This window comes from Acromyrmex echinatior, chromosome 14 (assembly GCF_024713525.1).
Source record: "Acromyrmex echinatior isolate Ae372 chromosome 14, ASM2471352v2, whole genome shotgun sequence".
In the NCBI taxonomy this organism is placed as follows: Eukaryota; Metazoa; Arthropoda; class Insecta; order Hymenoptera; family Formicidae; genus Acromyrmex; species Acromyrmex echinatior.
The window spans coordinates 2,576,300-2,601,272 of NC_141865.1; the positions used below are offsets into that span (position 1 = coordinate 2,576,300).

At 29.0% G+C, this 24,973-nt stretch overlaps 1 protein-coding gene across 19 annotated transcripts in view; it reads left to right on the plus strand.

Annotated features, from left to right (window-relative positions):
- Positions 1–5,012: 5,012 nt before the first annotated feature.
- The window catches only part of LOC105147059 (uncharacterized), a 124,202-nt gene continuing 104,241 nt past the window's right edge, over positions 5,013–24,973 (plus strand). For 2 of the 19 annotated variants that reach the window (XM_087413414.1, XM_011057788.2), the window contains exons 1-3: positions 5,013–5,478; positions 6,435–8,350; positions 9,874–10,023. In XM_087413414.1, the coding sequence (XP_087269540.1) occupies positions 9,945–10,023 (79 nt within the window). In that variant the 5' untranslated portion in view covers positions 5,013–5,478; positions 6,435–8,350; positions 9,874–9,944. Of the gene's footprint in view, positions 5,479–6,328; positions 8,351–9,873; positions 10,024–24,973 lie in introns of all 19 variants that reach the window. The other 17 variants (XM_087413415.1, XM_087413416.1, XM_087413417.1 and 14 more) reach the window with 17 other exon arrangements.

Consider the following 24,973-nt stretch of genomic DNA (forward strand, 5'->3'; position numbering starts at 1 on the left):
TTAATTTTTTAAAAACATGATTATTCAGAATACAATTCTGAAATTTATATAGAGAAAGAAAGAGAGAGAAGGGGGGAAGGGAGAAAAAGAGAGGGAGAGGGGAGAGAGAGACGAGAAATAAATCTGGAACTGCATGTTTTTCTAAAGGCCTGTGTCCATTATCCTAAGAATTATTTTGAAATGGCGTGAATAAATTTTTGTCTCTTAACTTTTGACATATTATATTAATCTAACCATATTTTATATATTTTTTATTTGATAGAAATCTGAAATTGTTAATGTATACAAAGTATTTATATACCTTGTATATGTAAATTTACAACAACACTACGAATTATTATTACTTACGAATGAAACGAAACATCATTTTCTGCAGAATATGTTAGACCGCATATAATGCACTTTCGAACTATTATATTTCGAATTTTTGAAATAATATAAATGACAAATTAATTTCACACAAAGTACTTAAATATCTTAAGTAAGTAAATATCAAACTCTTAACATAAATGATCTCAAATACAATTGCTATAAACACAATAAAACTATACTTACACAGCATATAATATTGCAAGAATATTGCAGTAATATTACAAAATTATAATATAACATAATAATATTGCATAAATATTGCTGCATGAATATTAAATGTTTATTTAATATCGAATAGTCGATTGGAAAAGATTATACGAAATACGAAAAGGTAGGTCGTGAAACATGCTCTTTGTAATATATTTGGTATGCTAACAGCTAAGGTACTTCGACGCTTACTGTAAAATCGAGCAAATGATATACGATTTTGATCGGTTCCCTGGCGGTCATGTGGCTGATATAGATTATAATGGATCGCATTTGCCTATAATTCCGATTGTACACACCATTTATATCTACTAGTTGCCTAGTAATTTTTGTACTGCTTCCTTTTACACACACACACACACACACACACACACACACACACACACACACACACACACATACTTGGGAATAAAATGACAATAAATACAAAACAATTTTTTTCTGCTTAATCATCATTAAAACGATTTTATGAATTAAGAAAAATTTTGGATGTTTTATATAATTCGAAATATTTTAATAAAATGCTCTTTAAACGAATAAAAGTATGTCCAACTTACTTCATAAATTACTCTCTTTCATATTTCATCAATTTTTTATGAATAATAATTTATGTTTTATTATACCTTTTTATAGCTTAAAATCACGAATGAAAAATCTTCTAATTCTGCACTTTATAATCTATCCTCTCTGATTCTTACTTAGGAGAAATTGAACTCTGTTGTTTCCATTTATCAACGATGCCGTATATTGCTCGGAGCTACATAAGACATTATAATATTTGAACGATATTACAGTAATATTACAGAGCGATATATAATAATGTTTATACGATATGGCAATATTGCAGTGTGATATATCACATAGTAAGATTGGAAACAAGATTGTTTATGTTAAATACATTACTTTAAATAGGAAGCGCCACTACGGTCTGAATGTTAAGATGTTGAATTATTATATATATTCATATAAATGAATTAATTTCAGAAATGATAATTGCATGCAGACATGATTGTCGGAATTTCCACGCAATCAATCTGAAATATTAATAATCCCCCCAAATGTCCCAAATTAATCTTAAAAAACTGTAATAAACTTATTGCGAAAAATATCGGCCGGGAGTCGAACTCGAATCTCTTGCATTCCGTGCGAACGTTTAGACTTGCGACCTAAGCTTTTAGATTTGTTTCGGTAGTCTAAAGACTTAGGACGCTCACACAGAATTCATTTATATGAATATATATAATAGTTCAACATCTTAACATTCAGACCATAGAGGCGCTTCCTATTTAAAGTAATATCACATAGTAATATTTGCACTGCAGTAATGCATTGTATTATGATATATCACATTGTAATATCTCAGTAAAATACTGCAATATTACATTGTAATATTTCGTAATGTATTAATATCTTAATAATATTTTTGTAATATTGCACTTCAAGTTATAATATTACTACAATATTACATGCTGTATGGGTATATATACAACCATATTGAAAATGTATGCACTAGTCAGAATATATCTAATGTATAATATTGGGTCATCTAAAAACCGCGGATACTTTTTAGATGACCCAATATGTACCTATTAAGCATGCGCCGAATGTACTTCCTCAAACACTAGTAAAAAGAGAAGTACAGTTTACGATTTTGATATATTTGATTTTAGTTGAAAATTATTAAAAGAAATGTTAGAAAATAACTAAATAAGATGCAATCGAAAATGTAATTGCATCTTCCCCTTTAAATTAAACATTAAGAGATAGTTTCTTGAATTATGAATCGACCAGAATATCTCCTTGACGCATGTTTCATACTTCCGTCATTGCTCTATATGTAAAAGCACCGATAATATTTAAATTTAGTGTTTTTTATGTAAGTGTTACGATTATGTAACTTATATTATAAATGTATCTTTGATTTTCTATTTCCTAAGTATTTCACCTTGTAATACTTGTTTATAATGCGCGTTTGTTATTATTAACCATATAGCTATTACACTTCCTGTATATGTGTTTACATGCGTGAATATTCATGCGTGAATATTCACCTATAAATACGATAATATTTATACATAATAATTATATATAATAATAATTTATAAATAACTATCAGATTAACGTGTATTTTAATTGAAACTTCTAACAACCGAACAAGAAATCCTATAAGAATCTGTTTTTAAAAATTAAAGTATATATATTCGTAAAATAACTGACTGATATATTCGAAAATTATTTCTATAAAATTCTGTTATTAAAATCAATGTTTCCAAAACAATATATTATCGTATGTACCTACTTTACTAATTCTTAAGAATAAATTTTCAAACTAATAACTTCTATTTCAACTTTCAATTAGTGAATGAATGAATAAAGTAAACATTAGATTCTCACTTAGTGAGAATCTTTATTTCAATATCCCCATAAATAGAATTTAAAAAAAAATAAGGTGAATCTTATTCGGTTCAGATACCTTATAAATTAAAAAAAAGAAGTAGTTACATAACTTATTTTACAAATTTATAAATTATTTAATTAAATTTTTTATTTATTTGAATTAATTAATTATCTTGTTTTCTTTTCCTTAATGAACTCATAATGTTGTTGTCGTTTTATTTTATTGATGTTAATTTTATTCCTTTGTTATGTAAGATATTGGTTATAACTTCATCTTGTCAAACTTTTAAATCTTAAAGTGCGCAATAAAAGCAGACATAATTAGTGGTATATTACTTTTTATATTAATAACAATAATGTTTATCAGCTCGTGATTAACGATCGGCAATCATTTTCTCGTATTATTGATAATTCCCACTGGCGATACAATCTCGAAGCTCTCCAGTCCATGTCAATCGATATTACATATTTCTTGCTTATGCATGTGTGTGTAATCCTGAAAAGCAACTTTCCTTAAGAAATAAGATAAACATAATTCTTAATACATACGTTTTTTTTTGTATTGAATATCTATACAAAGATCGAAATTGTTTCAAGGATCTGTATGTGATACACATGATATACATCGAATTAAAGATTATGTTGTTATTTTATATACGATGCTTTTTGATGAATCAAATTCAAATAAATATTTAACACGAAAAAGTGGAGACCATATTTGATTAAAGCGAGTCTTAAAAATATTTTTAAATATAAATTTTTACAATTTTCAATTCAAATAAAATGAATTTTATAAAACTTCAAACAACAGTATTATTAGGTATCAAGACTAAATATAGCTTCTTCCGGTTATTTATGTTGAACATTTCTCAATCTGTTTTCACACTTAATATTATTTAAATAAATATGTTTTATATATTTAGTGCAAAATACGTATAAAAAATTCGTATAAAAATCTGAACTATATAAAAAATTTATAATATAAAGATATTGCTTGTGCAAAGTTGTCCATTACTGCTAATATATAATAGTGCAGATTTAAATGATTTTAAAATGCATGTAATAACATGTCAAATCATTACTATTATTATTATACATAACATTTTTTTGAGTACTAAGGAAAAAAATTGTGACACTTTTACTGAGGTTGATGCCTGGGACGATTAAAAGAACTGAAATGAAAACACAAATCTATGTTCTATTAATCAAACCGTTAAAGTCTTTATGAAAATACTGAAAATGAGACAGATATAATGTTTTGTTCCTTTTCACATGGTCTCATGGATCAACGTTAGTACTTGAGGTAACCATTGAATGTATAATACAAGTTTTTCTCTATGTATAAGATTTAAATTCTAAAAAGAATCAGGAGTAGAAATCAACAAGAGAAATGAGAACGTAATGTGGACTAAATAATAATAGTGATGATAATCCGATAAATCTCAGTGATTTTAGACAAGCTATAATTCGTGATAGAATTCAATTATAATCCTATATATGTGGTTGCAAGACGAAAATATTTAAAGAGAATACAAACATATATAAATCATATAGCAGAGAATAGACATACATTTATAATACACGTGCGTGTTATATATATGTTCTGATGCACACGTTGAGTTTAATTTAAATATATACTGTTATTTTTGTAAATAATTGAGTTACAAACATTTTTTGCAATAGAAATTATTTATTTTGTTTATTTAAAATTAAAAGATTATAAAGAGATTGATGTTTGCATGGCATAAATGTCTCGACATTTTAATTTAGATTTATCCAAATCTTTTCAATCTCTTTTTTTACTTTCTCTCAACGTTCTCTGGACTTTGTTCTCCTCTGTCTCTAATACAGAAAAGAATATCTCTATTCAAGTCGTATCAAGGATCCGTGACATATAGATGCTGCATGCAGCAATAACAACTGAGGTCGACTCCTCTCGGTGAAGGTTTTCACCCCACTTTCGACCAAATACAGTCCCCACCTAGGCTCTCATTGCGCACCTATCCCACCTCAGGTTCTCCAACAACACCTGCCGTGTTACGACGGCGAACGACTGGCTTTTCGCCAGTCTGATGTATTTGCGATTGTCGCAGGTTCTCCCGAGATTCTTGTCGCGTGCAGTGAGTTCTGTCGTCTGCCAGTCGATTGTCGTTCTCTTTTCCAATGTAGTGATTTATTTGTCGTTATGCACTGACCACGCGACTGAGGTTGTCGTTCGAGCGCGTTGTTCCCGCGTCTTGTTTTCGTTTGTCGTCGCATGAGAAAAGCTGTGTCAACTGCGAAATCGCAATAGGATTTTCAAATCGGGGGATATCTCAGAGTGATAGTGAGGCAAGATAATGGTTCGTTATGTCGAAGAATCCGAGGATAATTTAAACATTTGCAATGTACGAAATATTGATATTGAAATCTTGAATTTTCAAAAGTTTCACAAGATTCCAAATCAATTGACTTGCGCGCTAATATAGAGATTCGATTTTGTCAGATGTGATAAATTAAAAGGTAACTGTGATTGTCGCGCGATCTATTTTGATGAATTTAATACATTGTGAAATTTCTTTTGTCGTATCTTATTTACTTATTAACGATAAATTAAATATTAAATTTATGTCGTATTCAACAAACTACAAATTTATATTTTAGATTAAATAGTTTCATTTACTTGCGTAACATTTTATATGCTGCGGAGAATGTAAATGTCTTGAAGAATTTTAATTTGTTAGAACTCCTTGCTTTTAAACATCTTAATAACTTTAGTTATTAAGATTTATATTAACTGGAATATCATAAGCAATTCTGTGGATTTATATATTATATATATATATATATATATATATATATATATATGTATATATAGAATTAATAATTGTTATAGAAGATAATTAGGAAGCATTTGATTTTCAAAAACTAGCAAATCGAAAATTAATCGAACATGTTGCATTGTGAGAAGATGCGCACTGTATTGTTTGGAATCACATGATACATGTTGTACTACTTTGGGACCAATCATATTTATAATTCCAATTCTATCACGTGGTTGATCGCAATCCCATTTCAAAAATATATACTTATCGCATCGAAAATCTAAAAAAAATATCATCTCCGGACAATCGATCGATTGGTTTCTAAAAGTTGCATTTAAAATCCTGAGACCAAAACCAGTATAGCTTCGGTCAATCGGTCGGAATTCAATCCATTATAATAAATAATGAATAATTATAATGAATAATTATAATTAGGAAAAATCGGTGATAAAGTAGTGATTTAAACGAAAATTTCAACTTAATTATTGTATATTAAAAATTATGTATTAGTTATTGCGCGATTCATAACTACATCTTAATATCTTCAGAAAAATACTATAACGATCGAAATTGTCGTAATAAAAAATATCTATTCATGATAGATATAAACAAGTTGTGTGTTGTGTATGTGTTTTTTTTTCATTGTAAATGTAGGAATAATAAAGAAACGATAATTTATTAGCAGAACGATTTGTTATATTTGATGATCAATGTGTAAAGAATATTAATCATTTCATCAATTATTCGCCGGTGAAAGAAGATGGCTGATCTGCAATGTGAAGAAAATATTCTAAGTGATAAATATAGAAACATTGAATTAGAATAACATTAAGACAATATTTTTCGACTCGCTTCTGGAACAAAAGCGATTAATTATCGAGAAAACTTTATAAAAGTTATTCTAACATATCGAAAATAAACCCTTGAAAAAGATATTTCTGAGAAGAAATTTTATAAATGGTCTTAAGAAATAGATCCTATACAGAAAAGTTTATTTGAAAGATAAATTTGTTGAAACATCTGCCAGAAAAAGGGACACATTTAGCTGGAATATTTATGAAATACAATATATATAGGAGAAAAATTCTTTACAAGATTATATTCGCTAAAAAAAAATTTTCTATGAATATTTTCATATATATGTATCTGATCCTCAATGATGATTCAAAACATGCTTAGAAGGAAATGCTAGTAAATGAGATTTGACATTAATGAAGAGATTATTTGTGAAATTAATAATTGTTTGTGAAAAGATTCACGACTACGATATCGAGGAAATCTTCTGTAAACGTTCTAGGATTTTTCTAAAAAATCCTAACCTCCAAAGTTTCCACTGCTGAATTCGATAGATATTCTTCTATTTCTTCTTCATAGCTGAAGAATGACACTCAAGATAATGCTCATGCAAGCGCCGTGGGGCGTCGCGACGCTGGGCCGGCAAATTAAGCGTCGCAACTTCGGCTTTACGTAATGTCAATCTGCTGTTGCTGCTACCAACATCGTCGGGTGAGACTCGTCAAGGTCGCGGGCTGGAAAACGTGCTGCATAACGAGATGCCGCCGCTGCTGCAGCCAAAGCCGATGTCGATTCTACTAATCAAGTGAGAAGTAAAACGTTCCACTAGTCAAGTGGAACGAGCGGAAGCCTTTGAAAGGAACAAAGCAGGTAGAATGACCGAAGTAATCTAGTAAATCGATCAATTTACTAGGATAGATTTAACGGATCGAGAAAAAGATGCAGACGTAAGAAAAAAAGAAAGAGAAAAATTTAAAAGATTAAGAAAAATGTGGAAAATCGAATAAGAAATTGAAAGATTAAAACGGACGATTTAAAAAATTAAGCAAAAAAGTAACAAAAATTGAATATCTGTGTATTAAAAAAAATAAAGATTGTATAGTATTCATTGTACATAAAATTAAAAAAAGTGACAGCTTTCGCTAAAAAAAATTTCGAAAATAGCTAGAGTGAAAAAATGGATATTCGGTGAAAAAGTGATTCGCTGGTTAGTTTTGATGAATGAACATGTAAACACTTGGAAAACGATACAAGCAATCAATCGTAGAAGAAAGGCCAGAAAACTCAAAGGAAAATGTCAAGAAAAGTAAAACAAAAATAATAAAATAATAAGACAATAGTCTTGGGAAGCTTTGGAGGGACTGAAACTTAAGAAAACATTCACGGAAGCCTGAGAAAGAGACAAAGCCGAGAAAGATAACCGTTCTTGAAGAAAATACCCATTGCCTCAAGGCGATACTCGAGTCTTACTCGTGGAGGACGTTGTAAGTGTCTTTTCCTGTCGAGATATCATCAGCCACGTTTCATCGTCTTCCTGGATCAGCGATCGCGTCTGGACGGCCTTCGCAGAAGCACTTCGGAAATTCGCGTTTACTAAAGTTTCGGACGGTCGCGCGCGCGTGACTTTCTCATTTATTGTGTTGTGTTAATGAAAGTGTCCAGCCTGTTCTCACAGACTCGTCGCGACTCTTAGTCCGAGCGGACGCGCATTACCGATTCTCACACATCGCTCCTCTCGTCAAAGTAGACATTTTCGGATTTTTACATCGTCTCAGGTTGGTTATTGTTTGTACCGAACGACTCTGGACTTGCGGACGAATTTGATTCCATGAATCTTATGCGTCTCTATTGTTCTTATGCGTTGTCCACAATAAAGCATGATGTAAGAATGTATTATTAACAGTACATGGTTTCATTACGTATAATAGCGCACAAATTACGCAAAAATTTTAGGCTAATACCTGATGGATAAATTTCTAATAGCAGCTTTATATTAGCCCATAATATTTAGAATGAATTTCTTATTGGTCATTCAATTACGCATTCAATAAAACACTTGGTATTCTTACATCATTCAATAGAGTAGTAAGCCATAAGAAATTGACCAATCACAGTCGAATGTGAGGAGACTATGATTGGCCAATTTTTTATGGTTTAGGGCTGTATACTTATTTTAGATTGGGACTTAATTCGTATCAGACCAATTGACAATTACAATTGAAAATTGTCTATCATGATGAATTCGTTGTATAGGGATTGGCTGAAACAAAACCGGGCGTTTGTTAATCATAATTGTCGATTTATAATCTCTGATACGGGCTTTATGATATTCCATAGTAGAAGATCTAAACGAAACAAAAGTATAGAATAAGACTTTCGTTTAAAATTTTATTTCTAAAAAAATCGATTTTGAGAGTTGCAAAGGTAGAAATATTTTGATATTTTAAATGTATATTGTAATATACTGGACTGTGAAACGTAAAAAAATACAAAAAGGATGAGTCATTTTTACTTGTTCAATTTTTAAAGTCTATTATTATACATATACTATTGCGTATATAATATCTACATGTACTTCTACCATCCATATGTAATTTCTTCGATAATTTATTTATATGAATGAAATATAATATTTTTTTTAATAACTGCTGTCGAATTGAAGTTTGATATATAATATATAAGATCATTGAAAAACATTTAAAAAAATTAGATTAATTATATTACTAAACTTTAAATATTTAAAATAATTTATCTAAAAGTAAAAAATATATGAAAACAATTAATTATATATTTTTAATTTATTTTTGGGTGTGACATTCCAATTGTACCTTTAATTATATAACCTTGTAGTATATAATTTATTTATGTGAACAAATTTGTTTACATTATGAACAGCTAGAGGGTTTGTTGGAATTATTGAGAAAGAAATTAAGATAAGAGAATTAAATACGAAATAAAGTAAAAAATTTGCTGCAATCATTTTTATTCGTTATCATCTTATCACCTTTATTACATGCGTCTCGAATTTTTTTAAGGCCGCGTTCAAATACTTTACTCAAGTATTGTTTTCTGAATGTTAAACAAGGATAAAATACTTGGGTGCACCTGGATGAAGTTTCTGAATGCAGCCTAACTATTAAAACTATTAAAACCTGGCATGTGTTAACAAATAGATTGATAAATTGAATCGATAAGTTGAATCGTTATGACAAATAATTATAACATATTATTAATGCGCTGAGGAAGATTAGTGTGATTTTTATGTGATTAACATATGACATTATTGTTTGCTAATTAGATCCGAAGACGCCGAATGTCTGACACTGCCACCCTCAGCAGGACTCGAAACTTTTGGACGTAGGTAGGACAATGAGTGTCAGAATTGTTGTGAGCGTCACTGAGCTCACGAATATGGACGCCAAAGATCGCTATGTCGTCGAGGGCATCGGTGAGTTTTTTAATTTACCATTGAATAAATGTTATCATTTTGCACTGAACTTTATAAAGAAGATTAAAAGTGAAACGGTATCGAAGCATTTCGAAGAAGCCGTATCAAAGTCTATTTATGACAATAAATTTTAGTTTTTGTTAACATTTCCGAGTTTCTTAGTCACGATATCCATGTTCTTTTTTCTATTTTTACCTGCTATCTAGATATTTTATCATGCAAACGAAGTATTGTTTGATCAAACTGGATAACCGTTATTCGGACTATGTTTTTTAGTCGTAAATACGTTGTTTAAAATGATTTAAAATCTGAAAAAATTTAATTTAAATTTTTAAAGAGCAGAATTTTAGCGCGCATTTCTACAGATTAAACACATTATAAAGTAAGGCACATCACGTGACACTTTTATATCGAAAATTTTATTTGTGATGTAAAATCACGAAATTTATACTGCACAAAGAATAAATTTATAAATATTGATCAAGAAAACCGTTCATATTTTTTATGGTACTATATCTAGATCAGAATATTGTTAAATTAAAATTTATGGATTCATAGTTTCATGGATTAAAAACTATGTTATATTACATTGTAATGTTGGCAAATGCAATATTACATTTATAAAAAAATGTACACGCATTAAATTATCTCAACTTTAAGCAAATATTTCTAAATTATCAATGAACATTAAAATAATCATGAAATAATTATTAAATACGTTATAGATATTTAAGATATCAATAACTTGAAGATTAAAATACAAATTTGAAAATGTGTTTGTTTGACCAACTTGTCCAGATCTTTCGGAACACTACACATTGATTTGTACATTCTATCTCATGAATCCCTGCTCATTAGGATTTATCGGGAGACGATTGTTACGTAAATGATGTTATACGACGCAAAAAGCAACGCAACAAAAATAGTAAATAAGAATAAGTTGACTTTATATATAACGACCGTTCTTATTTGATATCATTCTAATGACTCTCAGGTAGATAGTACGACCCGTGCAATTTTCTTTTGTTCGCGATAGTGAGAATCGATTATGAATTGAAAAAAATATTATATATATTGAATATTTGTATATACATATATTTATCTATATCTTTTTTGGGAAATATATAATTAAAACGAACGTGGTTTATAAATCAAAACTTACAAAAAGAAGAGCATAAAACCACAGATATTGTTTGTGATATTTAATATATCATTAATTATTTAATATATCATTAAATGATATATTAAATTATACATTAATGATATCTTTTGGAAAAATTTACTTTAAATGAAGTTAAGATTTTTAAAAGTAATTAAGAGTTTACTTAAAAATTTTGGAGATAATTTAAAGTAAAAGATTAATTTAAAGTAACCTAAGAACTTTAAAGTATTTCAAGGCTAATTTTAAAATAATCTTAGGAAAACTGGAGGTTTTATTATTTCTATTGCATGGAATTTTTTGGAAGTGCTTCTAAATTTTAAAGGCTGAATTGACGTAAAATTCAGCCACAAACAGTACGCGGCATTGTCACAGATAGACGTGACAGTGTTGCATTTTCTCGTAATCATATAGGATAAAATAAAAGTGTCATGAGATTTTTTATGAGATTTGTTCTTATGAAATAATTTTTTGGTAAAAAGTTTTCTTATAATAAAGCAGGCTTGCCTTGAAATTTGAACAAATTCATGACTTTTTTTATTATTTACAAAAATTATTATTTAGAAAAATTTTAATATTGTTGAGACTTATTTCTCACAATTTTTAAGTTAAGGTTTAAGTTGTTAATATATAATATTAATACGCAAATTATAATAACATTTTATCTGGGATGCTTATATAATGATACAAATAGTGCTAGTATTAGTGTACTAACACTATTTGTATTGTCATTTAATTTATTCTTGTTTTACGTCGAATGAATGATAAAGATAGAATGACACAAATAGCGCTAATAGTATCTCCCCGAGCATATCTCTAATTCAATCTCAAATCTCAAATTGTGTAACTACTTCCTACTGTCAATTTTTGGCTTTTGCGATGTACGAATAATAATTATAATAATATAAGCACAAAAAAGAAGACAAATTCTTTTACATAGACTTGCAAAGAAGAATGCACATTATTTTTCAGAATTACGAAAGATTGAATTTTTCCTGAATACGCTCGCTCTCTCCAAAACATGTATATCACGCTAACAATACGCCCGCTAAGTATCGCTCGCTTGCGCGTTTACACGCAATTACGCGAATTTGCGCACGATTCGCGACTGCTAATGTCGTCGGCAAATAAATATCCGCACGTCATTTACGGGACTCATTTACACACGACAGATAAGGCCTGCAAAATGGACCGCATTATGAGATCCGAACGTCATCCATATGACTCGTCTGAGATTTGTTTTCGATATTCCCAGTATCTTTGTTCAGAATTTTTTATTGGCAATCGAAAAGATCTGCCTACTTTACGTATTTTTGAATTAATCATTTCTGAAGTAACGTTCGTGGCGTTTGACTTTCCGAAAGATTCCTTCCATTTTTAAAAATGCCCGCGTTCTCAGGAATATTTTATTTCATATTACAGAAAGTATGATTCTTTGGAAATATTAAGATCGATAAATAAATAATACCTGATAAATTTGAATAAACGTAACATTGTTTTTTGTTGTTTCCTAAGTTATTATACAAATAATTTTCTTCAAGTTCTTTGTATTCCAAGACGCGCTTTGTTCAATCTAGATATCGGATTTATGATTCGATCCGTTAAGCAGATACTATTGCTCGGCGTGATTAATAGATCTTATCTGTGCAAAAAACCGGTATAATTACACCAACGTCACATTATATAATCTACTACCGACTTGTGTCCGTCTGCGCATCGAGAATTTATACGCCCTCGCGCGTTTGTAGATATTTGCCGCGCGAATTTATTGCCCGTGGCAATCCACGTAATTGTATAATATACTATTCCGTACTTGGAAGTTATTAAAAGATCTCTGACTAAGAGATCTTTTGAAACAGAAATTTAATTCACATTAAAATTCTATTAAAAGTCTCTGAAATTTGGATTATTTCTTATTACAGAAAGCTCAGAATTGTTTCAAAATATTTTAATTCACATTGAAATTTCATGAAAAATTGTTATACAATTTGCGAATAAAAAAAACACCAGCTTTCTATATTCATACCTAACAAATATAATTTAATAATAAGCCAAAATCAAATATGTTAACATATAGTAAAAATTAATAATATTGTAGATATATATCGTTGGCGGAAGTTTTAACTTACTCACGGTCGAAATTAACACACAAAAGAGTTTACACACACACACACACACACACACTAAATCTAAATTCTCTCTAACTAAACTGTTTTAACTAATTAAACTAAACTCATAATGATGAAAGAGCTATAAATATAAGCAGATAATCGCAATTCAATATTACAGAGTCAAAGATTGATAAGTCATTCTATCTATCACGTAATAATGAAAATCAATTCTATTGTGATGAATAAATTTTTGAAAGAGAGAAAGAGAGTTTCCCTTCTTTCCAGCCATGATCCTGTTTTATATTGAGCTTCTTATTATAATTGCATGCATATATGAACACAAAAAACATTTTTCCGCATCAATGCAAACTCTATAAATAAGATGAACTCATAAATAAATTGTATCGACTGACGAGATATAAGAGATATAAGAGAAAAAAAAAATTTATTACCAATGACTAATAGTAAAATGCAAGAGAAATCATGAGTTAACGTCATAAAATTCAAATTTTACAGATATATTACTATTGTCAGATTGAATATTAAAAGAAATATGAAAGTACAGGTCAAATAATGTATAATAAATATCACACACTGTTAATAAAAATTGTTATTAAAGATTCCCTTAAATAAATTTAAACAATTGTCTAACGATCCAGTAAAAAATTTGTCATACATAATTATAAATAAACTATATATAATTATATTAGGTGTTGGAATTAATTCGTAGCGTTTTACAAGTGATGGGAAGTACTTTCATTAATGTATTTTTTAATGCTCATGTGAAATAAATAACATTCTTTCATTAAAAACGCTACGAATTAATTCCAACACCTAATATATATAATTATACAAAACTATATATATATTATACAAAACAATATATATATATATATATGAAGTATTATATCCATAAATAATTATATATTTTTATAATAGAAGTGTGAAAATTGAAAACTGAAGTAATTGAGCCAGTTTTGTTGCTAAAATATTATTAATTAGCATCACATTTCAAAATACGACAAAATTATAATAAAAAGACATTTGGGAATAAATATCATTGGTAGGTGCTCTTAAACAATTATTCACATCTAGCGTTGCTTCACTGTGATCCCGTACAATCTGAGAGCACACATGACAGTTACAGCTTTCAAAGACGCAGAAACAATACTCCGAAAGAGTTTGGAAATTTCCAAGAGACTCAGCAACTCTATTTGCATACGTCTTCTTATAAGATCTCTGAGTTTTTTTTTTGTTACGAGAAGAGTATCCATCTTGTGGCAAAACATACTTATCTCATATATAATTATGTAAATTAATATAAATACAAATGTATGTATAAAACAAATATATATATAAATACATAACGAGAAATTTATGTATAGTTATATGAGTTAAACATCATTATATAAAATTATATTTTATATAATGATTATGATTATGTATTCAAATTTTTTATCGGTAACACACAGTATCTTATTTAAAATAATACTATTAATATTTGAAATTTAATATGAATTATTTATAAGTTTTTTATAATAATTGTTGAATTAAGTATTTGTTTCTTATCTTCAGGAATTCAGGCTCGTAATGCGTCTATTGAAATAGAAAAAAAACAGGTTTTTTTTTACTTTGGAGAAAAGTATCAAGTAAAAAACTTTCGTTAACCAAAATGATATATTGAGAATTCATTTTTTTATATTTATTATTAAAATATTTGATAGATCTAAGTATATTATTACTTAGATATTGTATATTTTACTCCGATGTTATCAAGTGAGGTCCATACTGTTATCTGTTGTTAACACAGATAATACTTTACTATAATATAATTGTTTTGTAATTGTACAATATATTCTAAATTTTAATTATTAAAGCAACATCCTGATACAATATCAATTCAAGAATAGTTGGAGATAGTTCGATGAATATTATCTTACTAATTTAAATTTAAATAAATATATACATATAATTACAACCAATGCAACAAAAATAGAGTTAATTATTCCAATAAAGTACTATTTCTGTTAACAACAATATGGAACACTTAACTTACTTAACTTTTAAAATCGTATATAATAATACATTAAAAAATATTGTTTGAATAATTAACGATAGTAATTTATGGCCATCACCACTTAGTCATTGTATTACACTTTGACTTTTATAATTATCTTTACACAGAAATTTTTTGAATGAAACAAAAATTGAATTCTAGAATAATAGTTAATAACATTAAAATCGTCAAATGATTCAAGAAAATATTAATAATCAAGTAAAAAACTTTCAGGAAGTAAAAAAAAACTGTTTTTTTATTGCGTTTTTTATTCAGTTTCTAGTTCTTTTCGATTATTTTTAGTCTCGTAATTACAATCTTGATATAAACTTTTTATTCATCACCTTTTTTGAAGTTGAGTTGTTTAGTACGTTAATTACAACATTAGTACTCCCGTACTTTAAGTACTTCCGTGCTTTTTGATGGAAATGTCATTTACAACTTTGTTACGTAATTGATTTGATTAACATTCGAACATCACAAATTGAAAGATCATATCTACGGTGAATAATATGCCTTCACATGACACAGCATAAAATTTTGTAATCTAATCTAACACATTAGGCTGCAAGAAACAAAAGGGACGGGGAGGAGGAGAGAGATAGTGATAAGCGAACAATTATATTATCGGCACGTGATAATAGGCAGCGCCCAATTAGCTTTATGACGTTCTTTATTCCAACTACTCTTTCGCTGTCACGCATTCCTTATCGCGAACCTTCACGAGGAAAAATAACTCATCCATGACATTGAAACACGTTAGTAAGACATCTCGAAAATTTGTTCGTAAGAAACTGTTTAAAGTATGATTTGTAGGAAATAAAACTAACAAAACTTGCTAATGTGATGAATTCCAAAGATATTCTCAATTTTCAAGATTCTAAAAATCACAAAGATGAGAAATTCCAACGATTTTTTTATTCAAATGTCTATTTATGTGTGGTTTAAAAGCTTGATGTATAAAAATTGATTTTAATCAACTTCGGAACATTTTTAATAACATATATCAGTAAAATTGGAACTTTTTTCCTTCGATTTGGAAAAGAAGAGTAGTTTCGTAATTTTTTTATGCATTGAATCCGAATCCGCAAATTAGAATGCTCTACCATGTTAAATGTTTACGAGAAAAATAGAATTAAATACTTAAAAATACGCTTAAAAAATATGTTTTTTTAAATATCAGCTAAAATAATGAGCACCAGAGGTTCGATTTATTGTCAATAAAAAAATTCGACATTAAAATATATAATATTCAAGTTAATTTGAAATCTTCTCGAAATCTCTTGTACATCAGATTCGTCAGCTACGAATCTTCAAAAATACTAAAAAATCACGATTCTTAACTGGGCTTAATCCCCCTTTTCGAAAACTTGATAAGCAATCAACTTAATGTTTCATGTGTCGTATGATAAATTTTTAACGCGAGAGAGATCCGAGAATTTCTCTGTTCTACAGCCAATCAACAAGCTCGAAAAGCCTTGTCGTACGATACATGAAATATCAGCCTAACTTGCGGATTCGGATTCAGCGCATAGAAAACGGGAAACTCTTCTTTTCTAATCGTAAATCATACAAACTAACAGATAGATAAAAAAGGTATATTATGTTTTGCAAATCTTTTTTGTTTTTTTACTTTTATATTTTATACGTACTTTTATATATTATAGGACGAAATGTTAATAATGATTAAATTATTGTTTATTATATTTATATAGAAATAATAATGTAAATGTTAATTTTAATTTCATGAATTGACGTTTCTAATCTTATCTTAAAACGTCAAAAGTAACAAACGTAACATTTGTGCCTCGGATTTAAAGGCGTACGAATTTGTCATTCGTGTCCGCGGAATCCAGTAATCAGAAGCGGAACGCCGTCGTCGCGGTTAATGAAATTCGCTATGGTCTCGGCGGCAATCGCAGCTCCAAGTTCAAGGTCGTTATGCTCCGCGGCACATCCCGCGATTTCCAGGGGTGCTAGTCTGTACACATCTACCGACAGTTGCCGACCAGTGTCTTATGTGTTTTGCGTAGCTTTTTTATCATATAAAATATCTGCCCAATACACTAGAGTGACGCCATTTAGCCGGAAGTTGCCATTTTGTGTTCTATATCTGGGGTATCTATATGACGCAATTCCTCGTCTTAACCCCTTCTTTCCTTAACGTTGTCTTTTTTCTAACAGTAAGGACACTTAATGGCGGAACCAATCAGCATTAGGCACATGCATTGGCGCCACTTTACAATAACGACACCGACATCTACCGGTAGATGTGTACAAAATAGCACCCCAGCTGCCTAACCCTGTATTCTGTAATTCATTATCCACTCGTTATGTGTTCATAACAACAGTCGCGCAGCTTTTTTTAGTATATATAAAATATTTGCGCAACTGTCGTTGTGAGCACATATGAATTGCATAACGAGCTACAAAATTACAGGGGCTGAGGAAGTAACATCATCGCCACGTGCCAGTGTGTCACGTGTGCGTCCTCGTGATATAAATCAAATTCTTACATTTTTCATTCACTTTAGATGCGCAAACACGTCTCAGTCTTGTTAAACATGCGAATTCCTAATTGAATCTGAAAATACATTTAAAATTCTCTCGCCAATCTTCAAGGGGATATCGTTTCAAATTCTCATATCGATGACAGGAAAATTATGTGATATTAAAAGAGCTACAAAGAGGAATTGTTATTGCATAATGGCGTAGTGTTAAACAATTATATAAATCCGCTTGCTTTGTATTCTTCCGCAGCTTCTTTCATCCTCTCGTCGCATAAGGATATTTTTATTTCATTGATTGCGAATAGATTCTAGATACGTTCTCGTATATTTCTAGACTTTAAGAGCTCGCTGTTTGGCGGACAAAAGGACATAAATGCTATTTTATCTTATCACGAAACGTTAAAAAGACGCACGATGCTTACGTAACACGAACTTGTTTCTTTTTTCGCAAAGTAAATTATCATATAATACGAAGTCAGAATAGCATAAAAATTAAAATATTGTTAATTTTTTGTCTAATACAAAAATTATAAACAGCTTTATAAAATTTTCAAAACTTTTGAAATCTTCATTTTCCTTAAATGGAATTTCTGCATTTTTTCACAATTAAGAAATCAACAATCATATTCTATTAAAGATTTTGTAGCACATATATTCTTAAAGCCTATGATCCTGATGGAAATTCATTTAATTAATAATGAATAAGAAAACGGTATTTATTCTCTCAACAAACAAAGCGTTGATCATACATGTTGTTTGTATTCTCAGAACTTTTTAACATCAAGAACGATAAACGTCGTATATCGATACTGCTGCTAAGCAAATCACATTTAAATTCTAAGCACCGTCAGAAGATTAATTAATAGCCAAGTTGTTGGAAACACTACATTAGCAGACAATGGTTAGTGGACAATCTTCAAGATGCAGTAGCAGGAAGCTGCTGAAACGGTTATAATGGAGACGATAACAACGTGACTCACTCCTTTACGTTTAACAATGCCCGTCGACGATTACGCAAAGCGGACCTTTAACATTTCGCTCATTAACGGAAATGTAATTCGACGAATAAATCACCGTGACGTCATTTTACGGCAATATTATGAATCTCGAGAGCAATGAACCGCTCATTTGTGCGTCATCTCTTATCTTAAAGTTCGGAGATTCAAAGATTCTAAAGATAACTTAGATTATTCATTGCAATTTATTCAGTATGCTTTAAGGATAGTTTTTTTTCTGCTATACAAGGTGTCTAAAAACTGCAAAATGATAGAAGACTTTTCGACTTAATTTCCACACAACAGATGTGTCTAAAATACATCAAATATCTTAAAGATATATTTGAAATATGTAATATCTTTAGAATATCTCTTTGATGTATTTCAGACATCTCTGTATGAGTATAGTCTATACACACGCGTGCTTTGTCAAAACTTACCGGACGTCTGTATATAAACATCGCTGGAATTCGTAGAATCATCTGACGATAATTTGTAAAAATTATATAAATATAGTCTCTTTGATATTTAGATATCAATGCTAATCAGATATTCTGGTATTTATAAAACTAATCATGTGAAATAATATATAATGAATCATAATATAATGTGCTAAGTAGTACATCAAGAACGATAATTAGCAACTGACGTAATATTACAGGAATTACGATATTAAAATTCTCTCACGAAAATGGATTTGTACGTGCACTGAACACAAAATAAGAAACTTTTTATCATCTATAATTTCGAAAGTGTTCCGAATTTATATTTATATTTATTATATTTATTACTATATTTATACTTACATTCAGGTATTACTCTGCAACGTAAGTCGAAACAATATAATAAAAAATGATAATATTATAATTAAAGTATAATTATATTATATCTGTATAAGAAATTTTACAATCAATATCTAATATTTTGAAATAATTAACAATTCTAGAAATTGATTCTTTGCTTTAATAAAAATGTAAATAATTAGTTAATTATTTCTCTAACAAAAATAAGCGAAAATATTTTATTATAAACTTGAATTTTAAAATTAAAATATATTTTTATATTTATAAAGAAATAAAAAACTCAATTTATAATAGCAATAATTTTTTTATTCCGGAAAAAATAAAATAAATAAATTAAATGAATCAAGCAAAACTCAGTCATCACATTTTTTGGAGTGATCTTGTCTCATTAAAAAAATAATTATAAGTTGTATATATATAGAATGTCCTTGTATAAGTGAGTCTCTTTTTCTCGAATATTGACAAAAGAATTTATGGAATTTGATTAAATATTCGTTTAAATAGTACTAATGGAACTATTTGCTTACAGAAAATAGATATTTATTCGATTTAAAAAAATAATATTTAAATTAAATGTAATTTTTTTTAATTGAACAAATATTTATTCAAATTTCATAATTTTTTTTCAGCGTAACTAACAGAGATAGACCTAATAAATATAGTATCAAATTGAAATTTATTTTTTTGAGAGCACAATAATCACTTAAATCAATTATCTATATTAGAAAATGGAAGTATATGCCATAATTTTTGCACGATAAAATAAATAATATTTTGATATAATAAAAAGTTGTAGCGTTTACAATAACTAAAAATTGTTCATACTAACTGAGAAATTAATAAAGATCTGCGAATAAAGACGTAACCATACGGGTCACTTCGTTGTGCCACAGAAAAAAATCAATCAGAGTTTACTTTGTGACGTCACGAAAAAACGTCGACCATTCACAATCTTTGACTGCGTTTAGAAATCTTACTTTCAAAATGTCTATAAGCTATTTTGTAAGTTAATTGAGTTGAATCTTCTACCACCAAATCTCCCGTTTTCATCTCCATTGACTGTCCAACACGGAATTTGTCATTCAGGTTAAAATTAACTATTTGTAACATTTATCTATTCACATATATTAGCATATATAAGATGTTCGGAACAACGCTTAAATGTAGATTTCTGATCATCATCATCATCAAATCATTTTGAAATGAAATCTTACCAAAATCCTTGTTATTTTATCCTTATTATTCAGCGAATGTTAAACTAAGATAAAACGATTTATGGGTGCGTTTCTGAGTGAAGTTTCTCAACGCAGTCTTTGTGGAGCGACAGATAAAGCCAGCGGCACACGATGCCTGTTTTCTTACTGGACTGCTAGCTGGATTAGAATCTTGCTACCGTATTAGCTGCGGTGTTAACAGTGCCAATACGGTGGCAGGAATCTAATCTAGCTAGCAAGAAAACAATTCGACGTCTTTTTTCGTGGCGCCACAAAGAGGCCTTATGTAAATCTCTAGATATCAAAGTAGTGCAATCCTTTTATTGAGCCGAAATGCTTTCCTATGCCGACAACTTTCCTATTGGCTATTTTGACCTAATTTGCCTGTAGTTCAATAAGCGCTTAGTATTATTGGTATATAGTAAATATGGTTAGTAAGTCCACACACACAAATAGAGTATCTTCGCGCTACTTTGGTATATCTAGAGTTTTATTTCTTACTTGAACGTATTAGCATTTTTTTGTGTGTGTAAGTGTAACAAAATGACTCGTGCTCTGAGCGTGCATTCATGCGATTTAGTGATGACTGTTTTTCTCAAAACGCGTTTAAAGTTTTGGGTCCTACTTACTAATTAATACATCATTTTTATATACTTACAGTTAATTTTTGATTAATGTACTATTTCTGATCCATGAAATATTATCTTCTTTATTGTATATATAAAAGATCTTATTTTTTTCGGCTGTTTGAGATTCTTCGAATATAAACAAATCTTCACGTGCTACGCGGATCTCTATCTGAGTTCATTGAACGATCGAACGACTACTTGCTAAATCGCAATTATGAATTCGTTGAAATAATACCTTAGGGACATATTTTTTTAGACGTTCCTATTATAAGAATATGCAAAACAAATAAATTTTTTGAAAGTTTCAAATCAGGATCCCCCTTAATCTGAATAAAGAGGAAACCAAGCAAATATGTACAAGCAAACACAAATGAACGACCTTCTATGGATGCAAATGATATCACGAATTATATCACTTCTGTGAATGCGAATGATATCACGAATGAATATGAATAAGATCTATAATGGATCTTTTATACATAGACAAATCCATCTCTTTTTACTTATTAATGTCTCTAATCTTAATACGTCATTATAAAATAATTTTATTTTGTCCAAAAATATTCATTCGTATTTGTTAGTTTAGTTTAAGTCCATCTGTATAAATATTTGCAGCTAGTTCCTTGCGGTGTACTGTTGTTATATCTATATATACAATTATTCCTTGCTACTATTTATGTGGCAAGACTGGTAAAAAAACGTTCCTTTTGTCATTGTATGTTATTATTGAAATGTATAAATCGTAATAGATATCACGAGAGAAAACGAGTAATTATTTTCCACAATTAGCTATTACCAAAAAAACTTTTTTAATTGATTCCTACCATTTAAGTGGTTCGCTTTGAATCAACAGCTACACACACAAAAAGTGAAAATTATAAACTAATTATTATTTCATTATTATATTGTGTATTCAAAATTATTTCATTATAATATTTTTATAATAGAATAATAATCTTTTCCTTAATGCTTAAATTGTGATACAACTCACATGATGAGCTTAAAGTTTTAATCTGTTTTAAATATAACTTGTATTATTTTTTTATTATTTTTAGATTGAATGATTCAAGTAATAAAAAATTGTATGTAATATATTGATCGTTTATTAATAAAACGTGCATTTCATGAGATTGATATATTGAAATACAATATATATTTTAAATACGATATTGTGAATGCCGAATTTCAATTTGTTTATTAGTTTATCACGAGTATTTCAATTAATTGTTAATATATATTTATTAATCAGATTGCACCGAAATAATTAACCGGATTAATAATCTATCAATTTTTATTCTCTTATTTCTTGATCATTAACCAGTTGTCCGGAAAAAACCTGCTTTAATATTATATATAAAATCGATAATACATTTTTGATGATTTATTGACTTGTATACACATGATACTTGTGATACACATACGCAATAATTGATAATATACGATTTATATACATACACACATGCATATATGCAGTACACTAAAGTTATTTGATTATCCTGGATCTGTATGTGTGGCTAGTTAATCGCTAACTCGGGCAGATTTTGCATGCGCAGAAATTTCCATAGAAATCGTCGTATTCCGGTGCACGAGAACGCGTCGTGATACGATTCGAGGCCGATTACGTTTTCGTTGTATTACGTATCATCTCGGAGGAAAGCCGTCCTGTTATGTTAGGTAATCAATTGGCCGCCATCGCGAATCCTCCGTATCCATATTCATAATCGCCGCGTTGCTTATCGCGGACTCGAGAAAACGACGACCTCTCAAATAATAAATTGTAAGAAATGCCCCAAAAAATGTACACGATACTGAATGGTTAAAGTTGTTGAGAAAAACTCTAGAATTCTGATCATAAATACATATTTGTCTATGTGAGAATTTACTTTAAGTTAAATGAACTATTTTCGAGTTATTTTTTAAATAGGATTTTCATATAAAAAAAAATGGGTTTTTTTTATTGAAACTTTCAAGAAATAAAAATTCCAAATATATCTCTAAATAGAAACGGTATAATAATAATAATAATGTAAAATGTATATATATTAATTTTACTGAGATCTTCATTCATGGATTTTATGTGAATAACACGAATAAAGAAAATTGATAAAATTTTTGTAAATTACTTTAGTTTAAAAAAATATTTCAAAATAAAATTGACATTAAGTAAATCTTAAATTTAATTTTATTTGTATTGCTAATTTTTTCATTTGAACATATTTAGTCAGGTGAGACTTTTTCTACGAATTCGAGTGCGCTCTTGAAACATTGCGAGTGCATCAGCATCGGTTATGGGATATGCTTTATGACAGAAATATTAAAACGCGTCCACATAAGGATGTAAGTGCAATTATGCGTGGAAGGTCGTCTGTAAAGTATAATACAATCTGGTCGTCAGTTCAGGAAAACATTGACGGTCATCCGCGCGCACGATGATAAATGCCAGTCACGTATCGAATACTCTATTCGGCATGCATCCGTATCCGAATGGAGTCATTAGTTACCTTTCAAGGTGCCTATTAATTCGCGAATATACTCGTCTCGCGGTTTTAATAGAGTTTCATTCGACAATTCGATCACGAAGCTTGATTAAATCGAATAAGTCTTCCATCTCTCTTCCTCTCTCTTTGCAAAGTATGGAAAGAACGATTTTGTTCAAGTATATCTAAAATTTAATTAGGTGCAGATCTGAAAATAATATTGTTAAACTATTTAAATATGCAGGACACTCAAGCTGAAATATCAACATTTGCATTATTTTTATGCTTGAATTTTCTACATAATTATTTTTATGGTCCAATAAAATCATTTTTAAATTTGTATCCTTAACGAAATTTTTAGATACTTCAACAAAATCTTTTTCCTGTATATATATTATATATATATGAATACTTTTTAAGCATCCAAACAATAGAACTTTTAATTTTTGCTTATTTTTCCGATGATATATTTTCTATAATTAATAAACATCTTTTTGATATATGTATTATAATTTTAAGAAACGTATAGTCTATTTTATACTTTATGAATAAATTGTTAATTACCCAGTAAGAAATGATCATCAATTAAACGTCGAATCGACGTCAAATTGGTGTTGAAATTATCGTATCGATATCGATTCGACATCAATTCGATGATTCATTTCTTGCTGGATACTTAATTTTTAAAAATAAAGTTTTTTTAACAAATATTTTCTATGTACGAATACTTTTGTACTCACTGTATATATATATATATATATATAAAATTCGGTGTTAACTATGGAAGCAACTTACATAAAGAATATTTATGAAAATTAAATATAATTAATTTTTTATTTCACGATAAAACGTTCTACACGATAAAACACTTTTTATTAGATACTGTATATTATATATCATTAAAAATTATTATACATATATTATTGTAGATTACACTGTCAGGGAATGCATAAAAGTTTCGGAGCTCAAGAATCTTGAAACTGTCTCAAGGATTCG